The sequence below is a fragment of the Xenopus tropicalis genome, chromosome 7 (genome assembly GCF_000004195.4).
Source record: "Xenopus tropicalis strain Nigerian chromosome 7, UCB_Xtro_10.0, whole genome shotgun sequence".
NCBI lineage: Eukaryota > Metazoa > Chordata > Amphibia > Anura > Pipidae > Xenopus > Xenopus tropicalis.
In genome coordinates, this window is record NC_030683.2 from 123602371 (window position 1) to 123628250 (window position 25880).

General features: G+C 41.5%; 1 protein-coding gene across 1 annotated transcript; it reads left to right on the forward strand.

Annotated features, from left to right (window-relative positions):
• The first annotated feature begins 1029 nt into the window (after positions 1–1029).
• Positions 1030–23852, forward strand: LOC108645212 (sialoadhesin). Its single transcript, XM_031906269.1, has 11 exons — positions 1030–1063; positions 5996–6075; positions 7620–7979; positions 9598–9894; positions 13166–13438; positions 16849–17115; positions 17465–17567; positions 17647–17710; positions 19997–20064; positions 21709–21772; positions 22160–23852. Exons 2-11 carry the CDS (start codon positions 6021–6023, stop codon positions 22265–22267), a joined length of 1659 nt encoding a protein of 552 aa, XP_031762129.1. The 5' UTR covers positions 1030–1063; positions 5996–6020; the 3' UTR covers positions 22268–23852.
• Positions 23853–25880: the final 2028 nt, after the last annotated feature.

Below are 25880 nucleotides of genomic sequence, written 5' to 3' on the forward strand. Positions count from 1 at the left end.
GCACCTCTATTAAAATTCATATCACTAATTCCAGCTAGTGATGAGTGAATCTGTCCCGTTTCGCTTTGCCCAAAAAACTGATGAAAAATTTGCGACAGTGAAAAATTTGTGAAATGTATTGAAGTCAATAAGCAAAATTTCTTTCTTTCTTAGGCATGTAACTTTTTTCTCTCTCTAAATGCATTAAAGGAGAAGTCAAATTCTTAATTCAGTGTTCTTACATAGACCTAAGCTATGTGTTACGGACTGTAGCCTGTAAACTGCCAGGCGCAACCTTTTAGGTGTAGCAGGAGAGCCCTGCCAACCCCAGTATTCACCGACGCCCTTTTGGGGCCTCGGACTTTCTGCAGCGGAGTTGACAGGGATCCTACACTCGGTCAAGGTTATTTCAGTAAACGTGGTACAGAGGGATCAGGCAGAGGCAAAGCCAAGTCAAACAAAAGATCGGGGGTAGGCAGCGGAGATTCAACAGTAAAAAATCAGGCAAAGAGTCAAAACCAGAGGATCAATCAAAAGACAAGACTTAGCAAGCAACCAGATACAGAGAACCAGCTTGTGCAATCAAAACAAACCAAGTAGCGCCTTTAAACTTTAAATTTGGTGCCAAAAGTGACGTCATCGCGTCCGATGACATCACAACACAGCACAGAACGTGCCTACGCAGAGGAGCCTGGAGACTTGTGTGTGTAGGGGATCAGAGAACCCTGTCCCCTGTTTCTCAGTCTGTGATCTCATCCAGCCTAGCTACAGCCTGGGGAGGGATCCGGTTGGCTGGCTGCCCCAGTGCACGTCTGGGAGAGGTGTGCCTAAGCTTTGGAGCCAAAAATCTAGGGGCGGGCCCAGCAGCTTATAAAGGGAGCCCCTGCTGTTGTTTGCCAGAGTTGAAAGAGATGCAGAGTTGAGCAGCCAGACAAAGTATTGTGTGTTGGACTTGAAAGGATAAAAGTCTGCTGGGCTGCCAGGAAGGAATCAGTCCTCTGTGGTACCTCTTAGTGTGTATCCCCTGAGGAACAGGTATTGCTACCTGCTACGTGGGAGCAGCCACCCCTTTTCAACAGGGAAGGTAATCTGGGGCAGGTAGCGCTACCTGGGGGGACTAAAGAGCTCTTGGGGAAGGGACTGAACTGATTAAAGGGTTGGGGGTTTATCCGGATCAAAGTTGGGGCTGGGCAAGTACAGAGACTGTGCCAGCCGTGGATAGCCCACACAAGTTCCCCAGGATAAGAGTATCAGTCATTCCTAAAACTGTTCTACTTCTATTCCAAAGTTATATAAAGTTTAATATTTCTGCAAACCGCGTTTGATTATTTCCTAGCGGAAATCCCCTAGAGGTGTGCTCCTCAGTGTCCACTAGGTGGCGGCACTGCGCTGTTCCCAGTTCCCAGTATCAATATTCTTTGAGAACACACATCTCCTGTGAAAATACAGCCCATATTAAGTGAATGTGCCAAGAAAGGGTTACATGTGCATAGAGGTAGGAACGTGCGCCAGACACCCTGGACTCATTACAGTAGGAAAGCACTATATTCCTCACTGTCAGCAGCAGAATGAGAAGTGGGCGTGTTTCACTCTCTGCTCATGTTTCACTTCCTTATCAGCAACTGACCAATGGCAATTCAGTAAACTAACTCCTCTGCTTTTTTTTCAAGTCTGGTATTGGGTAGTCCCTGCTTTTGTTTTTTTTTGTTTTTTTAAGTCTGGTTCAGAGCAGTCCCTGCTTTTTTCTCATCAGGACTGTAGGTTTCCAGGAGCTGTGATCAGAGCTCATTTCAGGGGAATAGCATTAGATGCAAAATACAAAGGCATCTAATGAAAAATAAAGGTAGAGAATGTTTAATAGGTTTATATTGCAAATGTAATTTATTTGGTCTAAATACTGTACACACAAGGATAATGATTTTTGACTATACATCCCCTTTAAAGTCAACAGTGGTTTTTGAGCAAGCAACTTTTTCTCACTAATAAATAAATTAAAGTCAATGGATGTTTTTTTTCTGAATTTTTTTGTCGTAGTGAATTTTTGCTCCAGTTTCTTGCAAAAATTTGGCAATGGCAAAATGCAGAGTTTCTCCACCAATCCATGCCTGGCAAAAAAATAAAAATATACTTTAAAAAATATAAAAAATATAAAATATATACTTTAAAAAGCAATGTATCAGAAATAAACAGGTGTAACTGATATTAACTAGTTATACACCTGCTAACAGCATAGAATCTATATCACTGGCACAAAATTAACAGATTCCCATAGGACATAGAGGGACACACCCCATAGTGCTCAAACAGGGAGCATTTCTGCCTGGGGAAATGGCTCAGAGAATTCCTTTCTAATTATGGGACAAGAGAAATGTTCCTTCATTATTCTCTGCTGATGCTGTTTCATCCCTGAACCACATAATTTTGGTTGACCATAATTAAATATATTGAAAAAATCCATACCAAGCCAGGAATGAGGTTGATGTATTTAAAAAAATGAAGGGGCTCAACAATGAACAGTGGGCATGTTAGGGGGGGGAAGTAATGATATAGTTGCTGATAGGTTGTTAATCAAAATTAATCTAGTGCAACAAAAGGGGTTGTAAACCCAACCATAACGCTGTCCCACTGTGCCCCCTAGTTTTGCTATAGAAGTTGCTGAAAAACATAATTATAGATGCAAGAAAATTCACCAACGACCATTCTACTGAGCAAACATCTCATTATAAGTGCAAGAGAAGTGACCAATGAGAATGCTGATTCCCAGCACTGTGTCAGGCCCCTTGCTGGTACCTTACATATAGAGATAATGATGGCATTTTCCCGTCATTATATGGCACAGGAATCAGACATGGGGATAAAGGGACAGACTTGTTCAGTGCTGGGAAAGTTTTATTGTGCAAAATTTATTAAGGAATACAATCCTGATGTTTCTGGACTACAGCTCCCAGAAGGAAACTAATGTTCATGGAAATAATATCTTGTTCCCAGAGTTTAGGGGCCCAGTAATGTTGCTGTGGGACCCAATAACCAGTCATTCTACTGCTGAACATTTTGTGTAGGAAACAGCTTATATTATTTACTATATAGCAATATAAACAGTTAATTTTACTCTATAATAAGTAGTTTATATAATTAGTTTTAATAGTTAATGTGCTAATATGTCAGTTCATTGGGGGTCAATGGCGTTTGCCCTAAGTTCAGCCCCTTCTCTCCTGCCTGCCCCGTCACACTGCCCTGCTTATTGCTTGATATGGAAGTTACATATGTTTCTATGTAAGTTAAGTCAGTTCCTGTATAATCATTACAAACCCCCCGGAAGGGTGATCTGATGTGGTTTGTGGGCAATGTGCTATTGTTGCCTTCTGCTAGTCTGTAGCTCAGGATCTCTTGGTAGAGAACAGTCTATGTTCTGGCACTGCTGATGGAGGATAATAGGAAGCCTATATCCGGAATAGTCTCACCTATCCCTCACTGATGGCAGCTGTGAGCCCCAGAAGGCAAATACAGCTTTAGTATTACAGCAGTATTGGATGCAAAATACTGTTACATATAGAAATAAAGATCATTATAACCCTATCCATATAGATTGTTAGCTCTTTTTGGCAGGGCCCTGTTCAATTCTTGTATCAGTTACTGGTTGCTTCGTATGTAATTCTGTATCCAATGTATAAACTGACTTATTGTACTGCGCTGCCGAATATGTTGGCACTTTATACATACATGTTAATAATAATAATTATAATAATAATACTAACCACCTCACCTGTTCTAACATCTGTACCCCGGCAGTTTCAGAACTCTTCACACATCCATTCATGCAACTCTAACAAGTAACACCTGTCTCTATGAGTTGCATGATACTTTGGTAATCCTTTCAAAGTTACTCCACAGCATTCACACCTCTGTGAGTTTCAGATGTCACCTTTCTGAAGAGTTACATAGTGCCATTGTGATTGGATTAGTGGAAGAGTATATATGCTGAGGGCTTCCCATACCAGTCAGTTGTATTGGATTAGTGGAAGAGTATATATGCTGAGGGCTTCCCATACCAGTCAGTTGTATTGGATTAGTGGAAGAGTATATATGCTGAGGGCTTCCCATACCAGTCAGTTGTATTGGATTAGTGGAAGAGTATATATGCTGAGGGCTTCCCATACCAGTCAGTTGTATTGGATTAGTGGAAGAGTATATATGCTGAGGGCTTCCCATACCAGTCAGTTATATTGGATTAGTGGAAGAGTATATATGCTGGGGACTTCCCATACCAGTCAGTTGTATTGGATTAGTGGAAGAGTATATATACTGAGGACTTCCCATACCAGTCAATTGTATTGGATTAGTGGAAGAGTATATATGCTGAGGGCTTCCCATACCAGTCAATTGTATTGGATTAGTGGAAGAGTATATATGCTGGGGACTTCCCATACCAGTCAGTTGTATTGGATTAGTGGAAGAGTACATATGCTGAGGGCTTCCCATACCAGTCAGTTGTATTGGATTAGTGGGAGAGTATATATGCTGGGGACTTCCCATACCAGTCAGTTGTATTGGATTAGTGGAAGAGTATATATGCTGAGGGCTTCCCATACCAGTCAGTTGTATTGGATTAGTGGAAGAGTTTATATGCTGAGGGCTTCCCATACCAGTCAGTTGTATTGGATTAGTGGAAGAGTACATACGCTGAGGGCTTCCCATACCAGCCAGTTGTATTGGATTAGTGGAAGAGTACATACGCTGAGGACTTCCCATACCAATCGGTTGAACTGAAGAAGCTGCTCGGATGAGTAGTGAAACGTCTTTAATGATTACTTAACAAGTCCAGTTGCTTTAAATTTATTTATACTAGATATACCATGACCTGGATGAATGAAAATCTTCATAGACAATAACCACCTCAGTTTCTACACCCTCTAGTTACAAGTATTAAGCAAAGGGCAACACATTAGGGCGTCTATAAAACGTTACACCTTGCATCTTGTTCCTAATAATGTATAATTCATAGCTGAGTTCACTTCACTCTTTATCTGATGGGAAAGACAAAGACTCTTTGAAGAGAGGGGGCACTATAAAAATATCACCAAGGGGGTTTTGATCCTCCAGTATGTAATGTAATAACCTATAGACCAATTGGAACATTGAAAAATGAGGAGCTGTGTCTCTGGGTAAAGGGTAAGAGTGAATATCTGCTCCCCAATACTGGATAAGGGCTGCACCCAAAATGATGGCCTTTACCCCATACTGTCATCTGTCTGCCCCTCCCTATAGGCACTGCTTGTTGTTCTTTTCACTAATGCATCCTTAGCTGATCATATACAGAATTATATGTATGGGATCTGTTTTCTGCAACCTGTGATCTAGAAAGGCCATTTCCTATAGAGTCTAAGCAACTAGTTATCATATTTTAAAAGTATTTTCTTTACACTCTGTAATAATAAAGCAGTAGCTTGTAGTTGATGGGAACTAAGCTGCATGAATCCATTTGGGTGGTTTTTAGTAAACCTAAGGTATGGAGTCAGGGTCGGACCTGATCCTTGTTGGCGTTGGTCCCCTGATGCATTTCACTTACGCGCGCTCAGGGGAGAATTTTGGATGGGTGGCCCTGCAGGGGGATAGTGGGGTGTGGTGGGGTCACCTGCGGGGACACCTTGGTGGGTGCGGTGCCCCTGGGGTGGCAGCCCCAGTGGGCCCTGCACCCCACCAGTCTGACCCTGTATGGAGATTCAGATTAAGGAGTGGCCCCTTATCTGGAAAACCCTAGTATCCAAATATTCTGGATACCAGATCCGATAACATATTGGCTTGTCATTGCCTTTCTGGGAAGATTTGGTATAATACAGAAGCTAATTCTATGATATCCCGGCTAAGAGGCAGGCTATCTCAGGTACCTCCATACTTTATTTGTGTTGTGTCCCTCTTTTACAAATAGATTTAAGTTGGATGCATTGAACTAAATACATATAAAATTATTTCTTTATTTTCAGTAATTATATATATTTCTGTGTGCTGTTTAATGCAGGAAGAAGGAGAGTTGTGTGGGAGACATGATGGAGCGCTACAGGCACTTACACAGGATCATTCTCATGGTTGTTCTGCAAGGTAAATCCAACCCTCCCCATAACCTACACATAATCCAGTTTTGCCACAAATCCATGCCTGCCAAAAAAAATTCACTCATCACTATTAAGTACATTTCTGAAACTGATTTGGGTGAGGTTCTAAACAAATTTAGAAAGGAAATCTGCTATTTTTAGCAAATTCTGAGATATTTGCCGTTTAGACTGCTAATTCCAGGCTTTTGACTCAACAGCAACCCTAGGGTTAACTGAATCCATGAAGTGCATAGGACATTCATAGACAGGGTCGCTGACAATCTTTGGCTACAAAGAGAGCTGTGGGTAAAGCCTGCCTAGCAGCATAAAACTCTCCAAAATTGCTGTCTCAGAAACTGTTACTAATAGTAAATTAATTGTAAAAGTGCTCAGAGAAGCAACCTAAATAATCACATTAATTCATTGTTTAAGCTGAGTTCCCTTTTATGCTGCAATAAATGTCAGGTTTCATACTGTGGTTCAAGGGGAACTCAGAAACCCCTAATATCCCTATCACTGTAATCTGTTCCTTCAAAAAGTAGGAATAAATACCATTTTTATATGCTGAAATCCAGCTGCAAAACAGTTCTTCTCTTTCTGCCTCATTTGATATCCTGGCAGGGGAGGAGGGACTAAAACACTGATGTTACAAATTGTATCAACTTCTCCACAGCTTAGAGACAGCATGCAGGAACTACATAACCCACAATGCATTGCACTGGGATGTTCCTTTACTTATTGACATCACGTGTGCAGCAGGGGATTGTGGGACTGGGAGGAGGCAGGCTGGGGACAGGCGACTACTGTTACATTTACTTGAGTCACAAAGTAGCCAGCCAGATCAGCAGGGGAACAGGGGGCGGGGCTTAGGGAACTGTTCCAAACCATCAGCAGGGGAACAGGGGGCGGGGCTTAGGGAGCTGTACCAAACCATATTATTACATTAAAAATCATGAAAAGGCTGCATATTTTTTTAACTGATGTATATTGCAAAGTTGCTTGTAATTATGTTTACTTTTCAGAATTCTTAAGTTGACTTTGGGTTGAGTTCCCCTTTAAGCCCTGTGCCTGCTCTTCTGAGATGTGCTGCAGATAATTGTGACTTTTTGAATTGGCTTTTTTTTTCAATGACAATGTTTTCACTTAATTAAACAAATTAAAAACAATTAGGGGTATATGCTTCATCCTGTGTAAAAAAGTCGAGTGAAGCATTGGCGGTGATGTGGCCCAGGGCAACCAATCAGCAAATAGATTTCAACAGGTAGAAAACCAAAGCAAGGCATCCGATTGGCTGCTATGAGCAACATCACCGGTAATGTTTTACTCCACTTTTTACACAGCATGATACATCTACCCCCTAGTGTTTGCCTGTGGGCAGTAACCCATAGCAACCAGTCAGCAACTGGCATTTTTTAGTCAGAATAATGAATGCAACAATATGATTGGTTGTCATGGGTTGTCAATAAAGGATCTCTGTTTTGTACTGTGTCACAGCTTTGTGCTACAGTCTCTATGTGCTGTTTGTGTTGCACTAATGTGTCTGTTTCTCAGGGGGGTTCCCAGGTTCGTACAGTAAGGATCGGGCCATTACCCTCCCTGAATCCATCAGAGCATTGAGAGGATCCTGTGTGGAGATTCCCTGCACATTCACCCGCCCCAGGGGCAACAAGGACTTCCGTCTGGTTTGGTACAAGGGAATCGATTTTCGTCCTGACAAAATAATATTCAGCCAACAGAATCCCTCTGATGTGAGTGAGGGTAACAGAGGCCGCACTTCCCTGGTCGGCAATGAGCCAAACAGCTGCTCCCTGAGGATTAATGATGTGCGAGAAAGTGACAGTTATTATCCCTATATACATGGGAACTGTGATGTCACCAGTGTGTGTCAGACAGTGAGGGTTACAGTCTCAGGTAAGCTGCTCCATGGGACACATAGGGGCACCCACACAATCTCCCCCCCACAGTCACAATCAGTAAATATATTGTGAGTCTATAAGGTAGCGAGCACTTACCTACACCCAACGAGGCTTGTTACAAATAGTGGAGCCGTGAATGTTTGTAATGAGAAACTGAAGCCCAAAAGCAAACAACAACTATATTCTGTGCAAAGGAATACGGCTGCTGTATGTACAGAATCCCTTTAGATTAAATTGTCCAACTAACACCGAGTGATATTTATTAAAAGGTAAAAAAAAATGTTGCCTGAGAAAAACACAGCTCTGCTCTGTATGAATAGGATTATCAGAATTCTCCTTTGTTGTCTACATCTTTCCAGCTTTCAAAAGTGACCCCGGCAGCCAAAATTTTTTTACTCTTTGAGCCTGCAATTTTATTTTTATTGTTACTTTTTATTCTTTATCTTTCTACTTAGTCCCTCTCCTATTCATATTGCAGTCTCTCATTCACACCACTGGCTGGTTGCTAAGGTAAACAAGAACCTAGCAACCAGATAGCTGCTGAAACTCCAAACTGGAGAGCTGCTGAACTAAGTTAAACTAAGCTAAATAAGTGAAAAACTACAAAAAACAAATTGCCTCAGAATATCAATGTCTACATTATATAAAAACTTAATTTAAAGGTGCACAACCCCTTTAATGGCAACTGATTATAAGAATTGTTTTTTTTTCCCCAGAAAACTTTCATTGTTTTTTTCTATAGTTCCCTGTTTTGTTTATTCCTTTATATGCTATCATAATTAATTTAGGTGTTATTTTTCTCTCACTGAATGTCTCTACTAAGATATGGGTTTGTATATTTTTATATAGGCATAGAGGTCATGCTTATCTATTATAAACACAGGGCTGTGCTTAGCAATTCTTATCAACACTTACAAAACACCTCAATGATATTATTGGGAAATTGTTTGAGAATTAATTTTCTCTCCTTTCTTCTATATTAAAATTTGCCTAATGGGTGTATAAGGGGAACAGAGATGAGTGAACAAAGTGTTAGGAAATGTATTAATATTGCAATAGTCATTTATTGTTACCTTTCTGTATGGCTAAAAAGATATGAGTTATTATAGAATATTCCATACAAGTAAATGACTGGCAATCTGTTGACAATATACTATACGTATACTATAATATATATGTATACTTTCTTATGTAAGGAGCATTTGTTATAATTGGCACAGAAAATCTCCTTAGTTTTTTTTTTTTAATTAAAAAGGGAAATTAATAATGGTTTTGTTAAGGCCTACCATCATAGGCAATCTGTAATTCATTACATGGGGTTTAACGGGAGGGATAATCAGAAGGTGCTTCTTCCCTATTTGAAATTTCTACTGGATGGTTGAGCTTGGAATCGGCTTGGGAATTGAATGCACCCAATACAGCAAAGTAAGTGGTATTGTTTTTTGTGCGGAAAATCGGAATAAATGTCTTGTGTTTGCTTTTTGAAAAGTTGTATTGTGCCACATCTTAAATGAATGATATGAGGAAACTGGAAGATACAAGTAATGGCTGGCAATACTGTAATCCTATATAGGTTTCATTATAATAGTAACTGAATAAATGATTTCTTTTAGATGTTCCCAATGAGCCAGCAATACAGATACCCACAGATCTAACTGAGGGGGAACGTGCCCCCATCTCCTGCTCTGTAGAACACACGTGCCCCCCCAGGCCCCCTACTCTACAGTGGAACAGAGCTGGGTATAAGCTCACTGACAGGCAGCAGAGCCTTAAGGATGGAGTATGGAAAGCTGAGACTGTAATGGAATATCTCCCCTCCTACCGGGATCATAAGGCTAAACTTGAATGTGAAGCTACGTATCCAAATGGGCTCAAATCCAAAAGTCGCTCAGCCGCTTTAAACATCAGATGTAAGTACTGACTGATCAGAAGAAATGTATCTCATTCATACAGTATGTAATGATATCTGCAGTAGCAATAATAATAATAATAATAATAATGGGATTGTGACTACAGATGTCCAGCTACTGACAGCAATAATTTTACCTCTCCATGACTCTTTTTCCTATAACTATCACTAATTCAAATTAAGATTACTTTCATGTACAGAACACTAAGGGGCACATTTACTAATCCACGAATCCGAATCACGAATGGGAAAAAAACGTATTGGAAACGAAAATTTCGGAAGATCGCAAATATCACGAAAATGCTTACGAAAAATCATATTAGTCACGATAATATCGTATTGGCGATCTGAAAATCACGAAATTTTCGTACCGAACAATTGTAAACAGCAGTAAAACCTTTCCGATTTTTTCGTACAAACGTCCGAAAAAGTCGTGCGCCGTACGAAAAAGTCGTGCAGACGCCCGAAAAAATCGGCAAAAATACGATCGGAGCGTTCGTGCTTTTGTAAATGTGCCCCTAAGAAATTTCTCATATTTACTTGTCTTATTGTAATCTGACAGTTGGGATATATGACTTGTAGCAATTTGTTGAGCCCCCTGTAGATGTGCCTTGCATGCAAATAACAGCAATATTTGCGTGTTTTTTTAGGGTAAGTCGAGTGTTTACCACTAAAACAATTGGATTTGACTGCTCAATTTAGTGGAAACAGTGCTGATGAATTGACACATTTAATATCGGTTTTGATAAATGTGGTAACTCAGTAAACCATTTCCATTCCTTCCACAAATATTAATGGCAAATGCCCTAGCATCTAAATTTTATAGTTAACAGTTAACTCCGTGGTCAGACAACTTTATCTTTCACCTTACAAGAGCTTTACGATAAACCATCTGCACAAAGGTGGAGGATCAAGAACAGATTTTTAAAAATGCCCCAACTACACGGGATCCTCTGTAACCATTACATGCCACTTGACCACCTAAATGGCTTGAAATGGAAGAAGATTTAACTTATCCAACTACTTAATGCTATGCCCTTGGTACCCTATGTCTCTAGGCCTGACAGCCTATGTCCAAGGTTGGAAAACACTCTCAAAATACAGGACAATAAAAAATATCTCCTCACACCCCCTGCGGCTCCTATCATAGGCATTTCGGAATTTCACCCAGGCATAGACAGGAGAGCATTTCAATGGTGGAAGTTAAAGGGCCTAAGAACTCTGAAGCATATATATGGACGCTCTGGCCCTCTTAAATGGGAAAGGTTCCAACAAACCCACTTAGCTCTCCCCCGGGACAAGTGTAGATTCATGCAGGTCTCTCATTTTCTTAAATCAAAGCATAAAGGACAGGACACTCCTCTGTCTTCCTATTTAGAATCAATATGTATTACCCACCCTTACTCTACAGGGGTTGTATACCAAACTCTTATAGAAAGTCCATTTACATCAATTCTCTCATATAAGCAGGCATGTGAAAAAGACTTAGGATATTCACTGGATGAGCAGAAATGGCAAAAAATGTGGGATTCAGTAGCCCATTGCTCCATCAACACTTCAGTCTGGCTACAAGTCTCCACTAGGAAGGTATTTGGTCCCATTCAGAATACATAAGATAAACAGCCCATATAACCCATTATGCTTCAGAGGACGTGAAGAGGAGGGTAGCGCATACTACACATGGTGGCAATGTCCTAGGGTCTGAAGATTTTGGCCAGAGTCTATGAGATTATATATTCAGTTTCTGACAAATGATAACGTTAGAAACCCATCTGGAAGAACTGGAAGATGAACCTTTACTGGAAAAAAAAAACCTTCCATTCCACCAGGAATCCCCAGATTCAATTATTATAAATACATTATGCTCCTTTTTCAAATGCTTCCTATTATTTTATAACATATACATATAATACTCACCCATAAAGTTTAGCTCTTTGCCCCAGTGAAACATGCCTAACTGCTAATATTGATTCATTAAAAATAAAATGTATTACCCACCATGTAGCAGCTCAGTAAGGCTTGTTGGTGACTCTATAACCAGAGCTTTTTGTTTTTTTCTGTCCAAGTCACTCTAGAGGTCCAACATATAGGGGCACATTTACTAACCCACGAACGGGCCGAATGCGTCCGATTGCGTTTTTTTCGTAATGATCGGTATTTTGCGATTTTTTCGGAAAATTATCGCAACTTTTTCGTTACCAATACGATTTTTGCGAAAAAACGCGAGTTTTTCGTAGCCATTCCGAAAGTTGCGATTTTTTCGTAGCGTTAAAACTTGCGCAAAAAGTTGCGATTTTTTCGTAGCGTTAAAACTTGCACGAAACGTCGCACCTTTTAAGTTTTAACGCTACGAAAAAAGCGCAACTTTTCGCGCAAGTTTTAACGCTACGAAAAAATCGCAACTTTCGGAATGGCTACGAAAAACTCGCGTTTTTTCGCGCAAATCGTATTGGTAACGAAAAAGTCGCGATAATTTCCGAAAAGTTGTAAAGGCGCCGAAAAAAATCGCAAAAAATACGAAAAAGTCGCAAAATGTTCGTTTTCCAATCGGAATTCTTCCAATTCGGTCGGAATTCGTGTCTTAGTAAATCAGCCCCATAGTAAGGGTCCCATTAGCTTAAATAAAAATGTAATTTAAAAAGAGTATTTGTATATTTATATATATATATATATGTCACAGGAAAGATACCGCACTCACAGGTCTTAGTAGAGGAAAACGATGATTTATTTTCACAGCATACAACTGACGTTTCGGCTTATATTTATATATATATATAAATGCTATTAATAATTTGGGAAAACACTGAACCAAATTTTTCTATATCAGTGGCTCTATAAGAGACTTTAGTAAAGCTCTAAGTCATTTACAATAGGGGCTGACGCTGAAATTGTTACCAAGGGTTAGAAAGTTAGTTACTGGGCTTACTGAGCTGCTATGGGGAAATGTGAGAGCTTGGAAAAATATACATTTCAGATAAACAGTTACAAAATAACAGAAATCAATAAAGATAAACATATTTCTGGTGTGTATTTATACATTGGTGGTCAGTCGCCCCCAGATCCCTCCTGGAGCAGAGCCCCCGGCACAGCACGTGTCCCTATTATGTCATGAACTGCTTTTTTATTTTATGTGAAACTGCTGCCAAATAGTCCCCCCATCAGAATATATTCCAATGGGCCCCCATACAAGTGTAACCATTGGCCATTCCCCCTTCAGCTGTACCACCATCCTCACCCCCCATGGCTGATAAATATCATTTCTCTTATATCAGATTCTCCGAAAAATGTAGCAGTTGTTATATCTTATGGGAAGAAGGAAAGGAAAGAAGGCGATGCAGTGAGTTTAACCTGTGACAGTGATGCCAACCCTGCTGCCAATGCCTTTACCTGGTACAACAATAAGAGAGATGGAACTGTAGAGCTGAGGGAGGAGCAGGGGCGGAGCATAACTGTGACTGTGGGGCGGGGCAGAGAGACATTCTCCTGCACTGCAAGGAACCCACTGGGAACTGGGAATTCCACTCTCTCTGAGCTGCAGGTTTTATGTAAGTATTATGTGCATTTCACTATTTAAAGGGAAACTATACCCCCAGAATGAATACGTAACCAACAGATAGTTTATATTATGGTAAGGGACCTATTAAAGGATCTTGCCAAACTGGAATATATATATCAGTAAATATTGCCCTTTTACATCTTTTCCCTTGAGCCGCCATTTAGTGATGGGCTGTGTGCTCCCTCAGAGATCAGCTGACAGGAAGTGATGCAGCTCTAACTGTAACAGGAAGTAGTGTGGGAGCAAAAGGCAGAACTCTGCCCATTCATTGGCTGATGGGGCCTAGCATGTATGTGTGCCTTGGCTTGTTTGTGTGCACTCTGACTCCTATGATCCCAGGGGGCGGCCCTTAGTACATAAAATGGCAGTTTCCTATTTAGGATTACCCAATGGCACATACTGCTAAATAAGTATATTTATATGAAAATGGTTTATTTAGATGAAGCAGGGTTTTACATATGAGCTGTTTATGTGATATATTTATATACAGACCTACATTGTTGGGGGGGGGGGATGGTTTTCCTTTAATGCAGGACAAAGTTATTGTCTGTTTTACAGATAAGGTACTCTGAACTAATTTGCTGAGGAAACCAGAACACGCATTATTCTGTAGGCTGCAGTACTTACCTTCAGATCAACCAATCACTACCTACTTGTTATGCTTCATTGTTGTCTCTATGCACCAACCTGCTTCTGTCTACTCCTCTTCATAAAGTAGTCCATGTAATAAAAGATGGAAAGTTTGCTCCATGGATCAATCTGCCTGGCCATTTCTTGCACCAAAGACATTGCATTGAGTGGCTTATTGTAATACAATTTAAACAAACAAGGTTTGACATGACGTTGCTCACCATTTTTCAGATGCAAGGGGTGGTTAAAATGTAGGAAATTAGTTGCACAGCACTATATTTATATCTTATTTTAAAAATGAATGAAACCCTGTTTAATGATGTGAGTTTGTTAATGCACAGAGCCATAGTACAGGTAAAGGACCCGTTATCCAGAATGCTCAGGACCAAGGGTATTCTGGATAAGGGGTCTTTCTCTAATTTTGATCTCCATACCTTAAGTTTACTAAAAAATCAGTAAAACATTAATTAAACCCAATAGGGCTGTTCTGCCCCCAATAAGGGGTAATTATATCTTAGTTGGGATCAAGTACAGGTACTGTTTTATTATTACAGAGAAAAGGGAATCATTTAACCATGAAATAAACCCAATAGGGCTGTTCTGCCCCAATAAGGGGTAATTATATCTTAGTTGAGATCAAGTACAGGTACTGTTTTATTATTACAGAGAAAAGGGAATCATTTAACCATTAAATAAACCCAATAGGGCTGTTCTGCCCCAATAAGGGGTAATTATATCTTAGTTGGGATCAAGTACAGGTACTGTTTTATTATTACAGAGAAAAGGGAATCATTTAACCATTAAATAAACCCAATAGGGCTGTTCTGCCCCAATAAGGGGTAATTATATCTTAGTTGGGATCAAGTACAGGTACTGTTTTATTATTACAGAGAAAAGGGAATCATTTAACCATGAAATAAACCCAATAGGGCTGTTCTGCCCCAATAAGGGGTAATTATATCTTAGTTGAGATCAAGTACAGGTACTGTTTTATTATTACAGAGAAAAGGGAATCATTTAACCATTAAATAAACCCAATAGGGCTGTTCTGCCCCAATAAGGGGTAATTATATCTTAGTTGGGATCAAGTACAGGTACTGTTTTATTATTACAGAGAAAAGGGAATCATTTAACCATTAAATAAACCCAATAGGGCTGTTCTGCCCCAATAAGGGGTAATTATATCTTAGTTGGGATCAAGTACAGGTACTGTTTTATTATTACAGAGAAAAGGGAATCATTTAACCATTAAATAAACCCAATAGGGCTGTTCTGCCCCCAATAAGGGGTAATTATATCTTAGTTGGGATCAAGTACAGGTACTGTTTTATTATTACAGAGAAAAAGGAAATCAGTTTTAAAAACGTGAATTATTTGATTAAAATGGAGTCTATTAGCGACAGGGTTTCCGTAATTCGGAGCTTTCTGGATAATGGGTTTCCGGATAAGGGATCCCATACCTGTACTGTATATGCCTGGTCTATATCAATGAATTGTCTTGTATCTGTAAAGAGGGAAATGGCAGACATGTGACTGTCAAGAGGGTAGATGATTCGTCCCCTTTAGGCAGGGCATATGTGAATGAACTGCTATTTTGGGCGGTAGGTGCAGAGGAACTGGGCCCAAGCTGAACACGGGAATAATGGGAAGAGGGAATATGTTCAGGAGAATAGTAGGTAAAATGACACTGAAAAAAACCCCATAAAGTAGGATTTCCCCCAACTTTTTCAACAAAAACCAAAGAAGCATAACATGTGGTACAATGAACATTTGATTGAATTATTCTTCTGAATTCTCTTGCATGTGTAATTATGTTTTTTGACAACTTCTGTAAAAAAAAACTAGGGGGGCACTATCGGACAGCATTATGGGTGGGTTCAGAGTCCCTTGAACACACCATGACACTAAATAGGCACCCTAGTTCTCTAAAGAATATGACCAAAGCCATAATTACCAGAGACGCCAACTGATATCCAAACTGATCTGCAGCACCCTGGGAAATAGAGAATATGGCTAGCACCCTGGGAAATAGAGAATATGGCTAGCACCCTGGGAAATAGAGAATATGGCTAGCCCCATGGGAAATAGAGAATATGGCTAGCACCCTGGGAAATAGAGAATATGGCTAGCACCCTGGGAAATAGAGAATATGACTAGCCCCATGGGAAATAGAGAATATGGCTAGCACCCTGGGAAATAGAGAATATGGCTAGCACCCTGGGAAATAGAGAATATGGCTAGCACCCTGGGAAATAGAGAATATGGCTAGCACCCTGGGAAATAGAGAATATGGCTAGCCCCATGGGAAATAGAGAATATGGCTAGCACCCTGGGAAATAGAGAATATGGCTAGCACCCTGGGAAATAGAGAATATGACTAGCCCCATGGGAAATAGAGAATATGGCTAGCACCCTGGGAAATAGAGAATATGGCTAGCACCCTGGGAAATAGAGAATATGGCTAGCACCCTGGGAAATAGAGAATATGGCTAGCACCCTGGGAAATAGAGAATATGGCTAGCCCCATGGGAAATAGAGAATATGGCTAGCACCCTGGGAAATAGAGAATATGGCTAGCACCCTGGGAAATAGAGAATATGGCTAGCACCCTGGGAAATAGAGAATATGGCTAGCACCCTGGGAAATAGAGAATATGGCTAGCACCCTGGGAAATAGAGAATATGGCTAGCACCCTGGGAAATAGAGAATATGGCTAGCACCCTGGGAAATTTGATGCTGATGTAACTGTAATTATCCCTGTTTCTTCAGATAAAGCCCAAAATGTCACAATTAAAGGAAAAGATGAAGTGAAGGAAGGAGCAGCCCTGGAGCTTGAATGCCATTTCTCAGACTATAACCCACCAACAACTCAGTACAGCTACAGCTGGTATCTAAATGGGAATCCTGTGAATGGGGAGACTGGCAGAATATTACAGATAAATAACATTACAGAGTCCCATTCTGGCAACTACAGCTGCAATGTGCAGAACGGAGCGGGACCTTCCTATTCCCCAGGCTTTACTGTTACACTGATGTGTAAGTATTACAGTGTGTGTTTACAACTGGGTTTCAGGGCCAGGTTAGTTAATGCCATAGGTTAATGCCATTGGCCAGGTTATGGTTTCTCCATACTTTGTCTCTGAAGGTTTAGTAAAGCAAAAAATCAAAAACAAAATATAGAATTTCCTTAACCGCTTTCAATAATTAATGATTGGATTCAGAAAGGCTCCACCTACCAATGAGCCCCATTGCTGAGTGCATAATAATTAATGTTTTCATTATGTACGGTTTTAGTGCATTCTTACATCATGTATGGCACCTATGGTGTGTTCCAGGAATTGTACAGGGTTACACTACATATACATTGTTTTTCCTTCTATTGCAGCTGCACAGACAGGAGAGGGACTGCCCATGTGGATTGTACTCGGGGGTGGAGCTGTTGCTGTATTGGTCATACTATTGGTTCTGGCTCTATATTTATTTCTTAGGTACACGACTAGATTTTATTTTTTAGTCCAACTGTGTTACTAATTGCCCAAATGTTACACTAACACGTTTTCCCCCTAGAACATCCAGAAAGAAACAGAAACTGGAAGCTTCCGGAGGCAGAGGGATGGAAACCAACAATCAGGTGAGCCCATTACAGTCACATGTGTCTATAACCTCCCCATTAGTGTAGTTATAGTTGATTGACCCTGATTGATACCTTAGTACCTTAGTCTGCTATCTGAGCTGTTGTTATAGACACAGAACTTTTTTGACTAATTGCCCCAGACTCTGCTTCTCATTATATTAAAATAAAGACAAACGATTGATTAACCCCCACCTTCACATTTTTCATTTTAAAGCCAAAGCATAAAAATTAAACGTCATTAATCCTTTTAAAGAAGAAGGAAAGGTAAAAACTAAGTTAGCTTTATCAGAAATGTCTATGTAAATACAGCCATAAGCACTCACAGAAACGCTGCACTCTATCCAAAGAAACACAAAAGAGTCCTTTATCAAAAGAAACACAGGATTTCTTGTCTCCTTTTTTGTAAACATGTTCTTGGCTATCTGACTTCCTCTCTCTGCCTCGAAATGAAGGAAAAATCCTTCATTCCGGGGCAGGAGTCTGCACAGCTCTCTTCTTTCTCCTGCTCCCCCCTCCCATAAGAATTTATAAGAACTCACTCCCCCTCCCATCAGAATGTGTGATCTGAGCTACCAGCAGCTAGAGCTGCAGCACAGCTCTTTATGGTCTTTATGCAACGAAAACTTGCCACCAAGTCAGGAATTTAAAAATTAGCACCTGGTTTGGGGGCACTGGGAGCAACATCCAAGGGGTTGGGGAGCAACATGTTACCCCCGAGCCACTGGTTGGGGATCTCTGCTTTAGCCTATCTAACCTGACCTGAAATCTGGGCCTACACTAGTCTTTAACACAAACTGACACATTTTCAATGGGAAGTTAATCCCATCATTGTTTTCGATTTCACTCATTTTTAAGGGAAAGTTAATCCCATCATTGTTTGCTATTTCACCCAGTTTCAAGTGAAACTTAAACACATTATTGTTTTCCAAGAAAAAGCACCAATGCTCCTAAAATGGCTGCTGGAGCACTTCCTGTTTGGGAAAAATAAGAAGGATTCAAGGAAATGAACAGCCATTTACATTTCAGGAATTTCTCGAATCTTTCATCTTGAAAAAAATCATGATTTTCGGACAATAAACTCAATATTTTAGTTTGACCCTACCAACATTATCATGACATTTAATAACTGCAAGAATGATGGTGTTTTATTTGAAAAATTACCAAGTCGAGTATATATGAGTTTCAAGGCCAGAAAAATTCAAGTTTTTGTAAATCTGATGTAAGGTGCTGAGCAATATGCAGTATTTCCATCTCTGGCATTGGAAATAGCCATACAGATCCTGTACTAAGGCTGTTTCTTCTAGAATTAGGCCAAATTATCATTTATATGTAACACTATTTTGGGCTTGATTGGACCAAAACCAGAATAGGAGTAGAGCATTGGTTACATGCGACTCTCATACATCAGGATGGGCCTCCGCTATATGGGAGAAACTACTGGAGGATGTTGTTGAACTATACCTCCCACTGCCACTGTGTAGTGTATTAGATGGTAATGCAGATTTAAGAATAGATAATGGACGCCAGGAAACAAAGGAATGGCTTATTTGTCCAAGACCACATTGTAAATGCAGGGATATCAATACTCACTCAGATGAGGTAACAGGTATTCAATAGCACAAATGATGTTAAAGCAGATCAAGCAGTAGAAGTATGGTGCCTTCCGTTTATCCCTTCTCATAAAGAGGTATGGGTAGGATACGGCAGCCAACAGAATGGTAGGAGGCAGCTCACCTGTTAATCCCTTCTCTTGGTAGAGGTAAGGGCAGGGTTAATTGCTGGCCTATGTCCTTGGCACTTCTGTGTCCCTAATCTAAGGCAAGTAAGCCTGTAGGAGACTACTCCTTTACTCTCTCTCCTGGATGGAGCAAATGAGCTGCTCTTTCTATATAAATCCTGACTGTGTAACTCTCCTAGAGAGTTCTATAATATCAATTAACCTGTTTGCTTTACCTCGTTCACGGGGCCCTGTCCCCGACTTGAATTTAGATGAAATGGCTACTGGGGCCTGTGTCTGCACCCAGGCTCAATGGAGTGGTGCTTCAGGTAACAGACCGGCAGCCAAAGAGAAAGCCACTCCCTCTGGCTAGACACTATATCAGTCTGCAGGGGGCGTGTACAACCAGGCTAAACCTATAAGGGATAGCTTTACACTGTAACTGAGTACAAGGGCTTCTGCCCAATAATAATAAAGATGTGAAGAGGTAGGGGATAAAGCCATAGGGAGCTTAACCCTATGGGTCCTTACATATAGTTGAAACTAAAGCTTCTCCAAACCAACAGGGGCACGGACCAAATGAAGAACCAGAGAACTATTACTGCAACGTCTCAGCCATTGCTGGTTCCTCAAGGTAATTTTGTTAATATAAAGAGTAATATAATAAAAGTAACTTCATTTCATCAGGAGTTTAAAAATGTACAGAGATAGTTTAGGATGTGGTTGTTCACCTTCAGGTTAACTTTTAGCTTCTTGTAGAATGACCTATTCATAGTAAGGGAGAAGACACACAGAGCTACTAGTAGCAGCTACTTGTCACAGCTACTAAACTCCAGAAAATCCCCTGCCATAGACAATACTGAGAATTGCCTCTGCTAAAACACACGTAGAGACAATTATCAGTAAATGATCAGCATTGTCTGTTTTAGTAGCCGTGACAAGTAGCTGCTACTAGTAGCTCTGTGAGTTTTCATCCTAAGTTTTCGGTTTGTCTTAATTTTTTTTACTTGTAACAGTTTTTGAATTATTTGCCGTCCTTTTCTGAACATTTCCAGCTTTCAAATGGGGGTCACTGACCCCGGCAGCCAAACAAACTATTTCTCTATGAGGCTCCAGTTTTATTGTTATTGTTACTTTTACTTGCTTATCTTTCTATTCATATTCCTGTCTCTCTTTCAACTCACTGTCTGGTAGCTAGGTTCACCTTTTAGACCCCAGGGCCTCAGTTATTGGGTGACACCAGGGCCGGATTTATAAGCCGGGCGCCCCGAGGCCGCCCCTGTCCATCGGCGTCCCCGCCCCCCCCACACGTGCGCATGCGCAACCGGCGCACGCACCACCCCTCCCACGCATGCGCACAGTCGCAATCGCGCATGCGCAGTCTTTTCAGTCGCATACGGAGCAGTGGGGGAGAGGTCCCCATTGCTCCGTATACGGCAAAAAACTTTAATATTTTGGTGCGGCAGGGCGGCATGCCGCCCCCCAATTTGTGCCGCCCTAGGCCCGGGCCTTTGTGGCCTTTCCACAAATCCGGGCCTGGTTAGACCATACCCTTTTTTGAATATTGAAACACACGTGGTACCTCGATTCCTGGCATTTAATTGATGTTTCTTTTGCTTCTAGTGAGAGGCCCATGACATACAGTTATGTGACCTCAATGTAGTCCTGATACAAATACATGTGCTGTTGCCTTTAGTATACCAGTTGTGAGCAACTTAGGGGCCAATATAAGTTTCCAATACTATACTGAGGTACAAAACTTAGTTCCCTCCACCGAGTGTTGAAGTTGACCTTTAATCAGCTCAACCACCTTTAGTAAGAATTTGTACAGAATTTCCTGCAGAATCATTCAAATATATCAGATATGAAGTCTGATGGTAATAAAGCTTTAAGGTCCCCATACACCTTAAGATCCGCTCGCTTGGCGATGTCTCCAAGTGAGCAGATCTTCTCCCGATATCCCCACCTACCGGTGGCCCTGGGACCAAACGATCGAATTATAACGACGGGTATAGGCAAAGTCGGTTCGGGGACCGCATCAATGAGCTGATGCGGCCCCCAATCCGACTAGATTCTTAAACCTGCCCAATCGAGATCTGGCCGATTTCAGGCCAGGTATCGGTCGGGCAGGCCCGTCGGTAGTGCCCATACACGGGCCGATTAGCTGCCGAATCGGTCTAAGGGACTGATATCGGCAGCTAGAATCAGCCCGTGTATGGGGACCTTTAGAATATGTTATCTGCTTGTCTTACCTCAATACCGGTTGTCTGTGTCACAGGAACGGCACAGCAGGGACCCAGATGGGAGAGATTGAGTTAGAAGATATTTACACCGAGCCAAAGGTAGGTATTATGGATGGAACATGTAAAGCTTCATGGAACACCAATGACCTGTGATAATGGATGTAGAGACAAGTCTTATAAGTGGCACCATAAGTGGAGAATAATGAAGATTTATGGATCCTTAAGTTCTCCCAACTGTTTTATTATATTCACATATAATAGGTTACCTAATGTCAACCACTTTATTAGTAGTCTCCACAAACAGAAATGTCAATCTTCTTCCATGGCCAGCACACATTTTATTGCAGAGCAGCTTCCAAGATGTCCTCTGATTTTGTTGGGTGGAGCAGAAGGGGGTGACTCCTGTAGGTTTCCATCTCACTGCTATTGGGGGAGACTGAATTAGTAATAAAGATATTACAGTTGAATATGTTTTCTTGTATGAAGGAGCCAATCGATGTTGAGTATACTTTGGTGGATCATGTGCCGGGTAAGGAAGCCCCTCAAACGCAGAACCCTACGGACGAGACAGAATATTCACTTGTGACCTTCTGATTTGGAAGCGCAGAGAAAATTCTCCTTCTCATGTGAAGACCAAAAGGTTTCCAGTGTTTTTATTCGACTTCGATGTCCCTGCTGAGGATTTCTAGAACACTTTGCAGTATTTAAACACCACAAGAACTTCTCTAGTGTGGCCTCCTCCCAGGCTATGCTGTATTCCTACTACCAGAACTTCTCTAGTGTGGCCTCCTCCCAGGCTATGCTGTATTCCTACTACCAGAACTTCTCTAGTGTGGCCTCCTCCCAGGCTATGCTGTATTCCTACTACCAGAACTTCTCTAGTGTGGCCTCCTCCCAGGCTATGCTGTATTCCTACTACCAGAACTTCTCTAGTGTGGCCTCCTCCCAGGCTATGCTGTATTCCTACTACCAGAACTTCTCTAGTGTGGCCTCCTCCCAGGCTATGCTGTATTCCTACTACCAGAACTTCTCTAGTGTGGCCTCCTCCCAGGCTATGCTGTATTCCTACTACCAGAACTTCTCTAGTGTGGCCTCCTCCCAGGCTATGCTGTATTCCTACTACCAGAACTTCTCTAGTGTGGCCTCCTCCCAGGCTATGCTGTATTCCTACTACCAGAACTTCTCTAGTGTGGCCTCCTCCCAGGCTGTGCTGTATTCCTACTACCAGAACTTCTCTAGTGTGGCCTCCTCCCAGGCTATGCTGTATTCCTACTACCAGAACTTACAGTACAGTCTCATTGAGTAAATGAGCCACAAAATGGGCACAAATTGCCAAGTTGTTTTCCCTTAATGCAATGTTTTTGTCCAGTGCAACATTTTGCACCAGATTCAGATTAAAATGTGCCCCAGTTGCTATTTAATAAACAAGTGCCCTTGTTAAAAATAAGCAAAGTTAATTAGACTAGTATTAGGGTTGCCACCTGTCCGTCTTTGACCCAGTTTTCGGAAGGGCTGTCCGGTCAAAACCACCTGTCCAGTTTCCTCTTTGAGACTGACTTGGCTATCGGCCAATCGCCAACAGCTACGTCATAACCCTGGGTCATCATAGCTCCACCCACATGACGGCATTGGCCCTATTCAGTGACATTACATTCGCCCCCCTGCCTGGGGTTAGCCACGGCATAAGGTAGTAACCCTAACTGGTATAAAAATTACATCCTGCCTATTATTTGAATTTAAAAAAATCACATTTTCCTATGTTTGTGCCATTATAAAGCACTAATTTGGAAGTTGGAAGTTTCCACTGACCTGACCCCACTTTCTCTATGAACAGGACAATTTGTTCAGGGCTCCCTATCTACCGTTGAAGAAACAAACCCTTTCTCTCTCTCTAAGCAGCAGCCTTTGAGCGGCTCATTATCAGGGGCTTCTCTGTAGACTGGCAATTAATTTTATTAGCTCCTTTAAAGTTGAAACCATAGATATTTCTATGGGCAAAAAGTATGTTAAGCACAAGCCCTGTTCATTCAGCTCATGTTGATCATACCTGGCCAACCATTGGCCCATTATAATCAGGGGAACAGATACAGTGCTAATTGCCAGGGAATTCACTTTTACGTCATATTCTACAGCTATAGTCGCAGTGTATAGTTTTTTAGGAAAAAAAAAATAACAACAAAAAAAGACATTTTTTTTTGCCGGCAACTGCCTTATTCAGCATGGTTTTCGAACAAATGAAACTGTAAATATCACTTGTGTAATGTTTTATTGATTCCCAGGCAGAGCTGGGATTGATCATATGGTGCCATCTGCTGTAACATTATTGTTTTATATATTATGTTCCATAGTATTACAATTTGTCTTGTATTTTGCTAACTTTAGAAACATTAAAAAAATAATTAAAACATGTAAAAAAACTAACTTGCAATTTAATTTTGTTCCTGGTATATCTCTGTACAGGCTATGGGCAAACTTAGGGGGCTGTTCCTGCTGAATTGTGCTTAGTACAGGGGAATCCCTATGTGCCATAGTTTTATGGTATCTCTCTGTACAGGCTATGAGCAAACTTAGGGGGCTGTTCCTGCTGAATTGTGCTTAGTACAGGGGAATCCCTATGCTGCCATAGTTTTATGGTATCTCTCTGTACAGGCTATGAGCAAACTTAGGGGGCTGTTCCTGCTGAATTGTGCTTAGTACAGGGGAATCCCTATGTGCCATAGTTTTATGGTATCTCTCTGTACAGGCTATGAGCAAACTTAGGGGGCTGTTCCTGCTGAATTGTGCTTAGTACAGGGGAATCCCTATGCTGCCATAGTTTTATGGTATCTCTCTGTACAGGCTATGAGCAAACTTAGGGGGCTGTTCCTGCTGAATTGTGCTTAGTACAGGGGAATCCCTATGTGCCATAGTTTTATGGTATCTCTCTGTACAGGCTATGAGCAAACTTAGGGGGCTGTTCCTGCTGAATTGTGCTTAGTACAGGGGAATCCCTATGCTGCCATAGTTTTATGGTATCTCTCTGTACAGGCTATGAGCAAACTTAGGGGGCTGTTCCTGCTGAATTGTGCTTAGTACAGGGGAATCCCTATGTGCCATAGTTTTATGGTATCTCTCTGTACAGGCTATGAGCAAACTTAGGGGGCTGTTCCTGCTGAATTGTGCTTAGTACAGGGGAATCCCTATGCTGCCATAATGTTATGGAAAGGAATACCAAGTACATTGCCTGTAAATTTGCCCTTATGGCCCCGGCCCTAGCTGATGATTTACTGGCTGGGCTGGTCGAATACCTTAATTTCGACTTTACTTATGACAAAAAGGATTTATACATAAATACGAATTGGAGAAAAAGTCTGCACTAATAATAGAGCCCAGAAGATGGCAGCATAAACCCTTAAAATAAATGTACAATGCACAATGGTGTTTCGATTAAAGGGCCTTTTAAATACTTTGCTGGACTCACTCACTGGCACACACTCTGGTACACTCACTGGCACACTCACACTCACTGGCACACACTCTGGTACACTCACTGGCACACTCACACTCACTGGCACACACTCTGGTACACTCACTGGCACACTCACACTCACTGGCACACACTCTGGTACACTCACTGGCACACTCACTGGCACACACACTGGTACACTCACTTGCACACTCACATTCACTGACACACTCACACTCACTGGCACACTCACTGGCACACACACTGGTACACTCACTGGCACACACATTCACTGGCACATTCACTGGCACACTCACATTCACTGGCACACTCACGGGCACACTCACATTCACTGGCACACTCACTGGCACACTCACATTCACTGGCACACTCACTGGCACACTCACACTCACTGGCACACACACTGGTACACTCACTTGCACACTCACATTCACTGACACACTCACACTCACTGGCACACACACTGGTACACTCACTGGCACACACATTCACTGGCACACTCACTGGCACATTCACTGGCACACTCACATTCACTGGCACACTCACATTCACTGGCACACTCACACTCACTGGCACACTCACTGGCACACTCACATTCACTGGCACACTCACATTCACTGGCACACTCACATTCACTGGCACACTCACACTCACTGGCACACTCACTGGTACACTCACATTCACTGGCACACTCACATTCACTGACACACTCACTGGCACACACACTGGTACACTCACTTG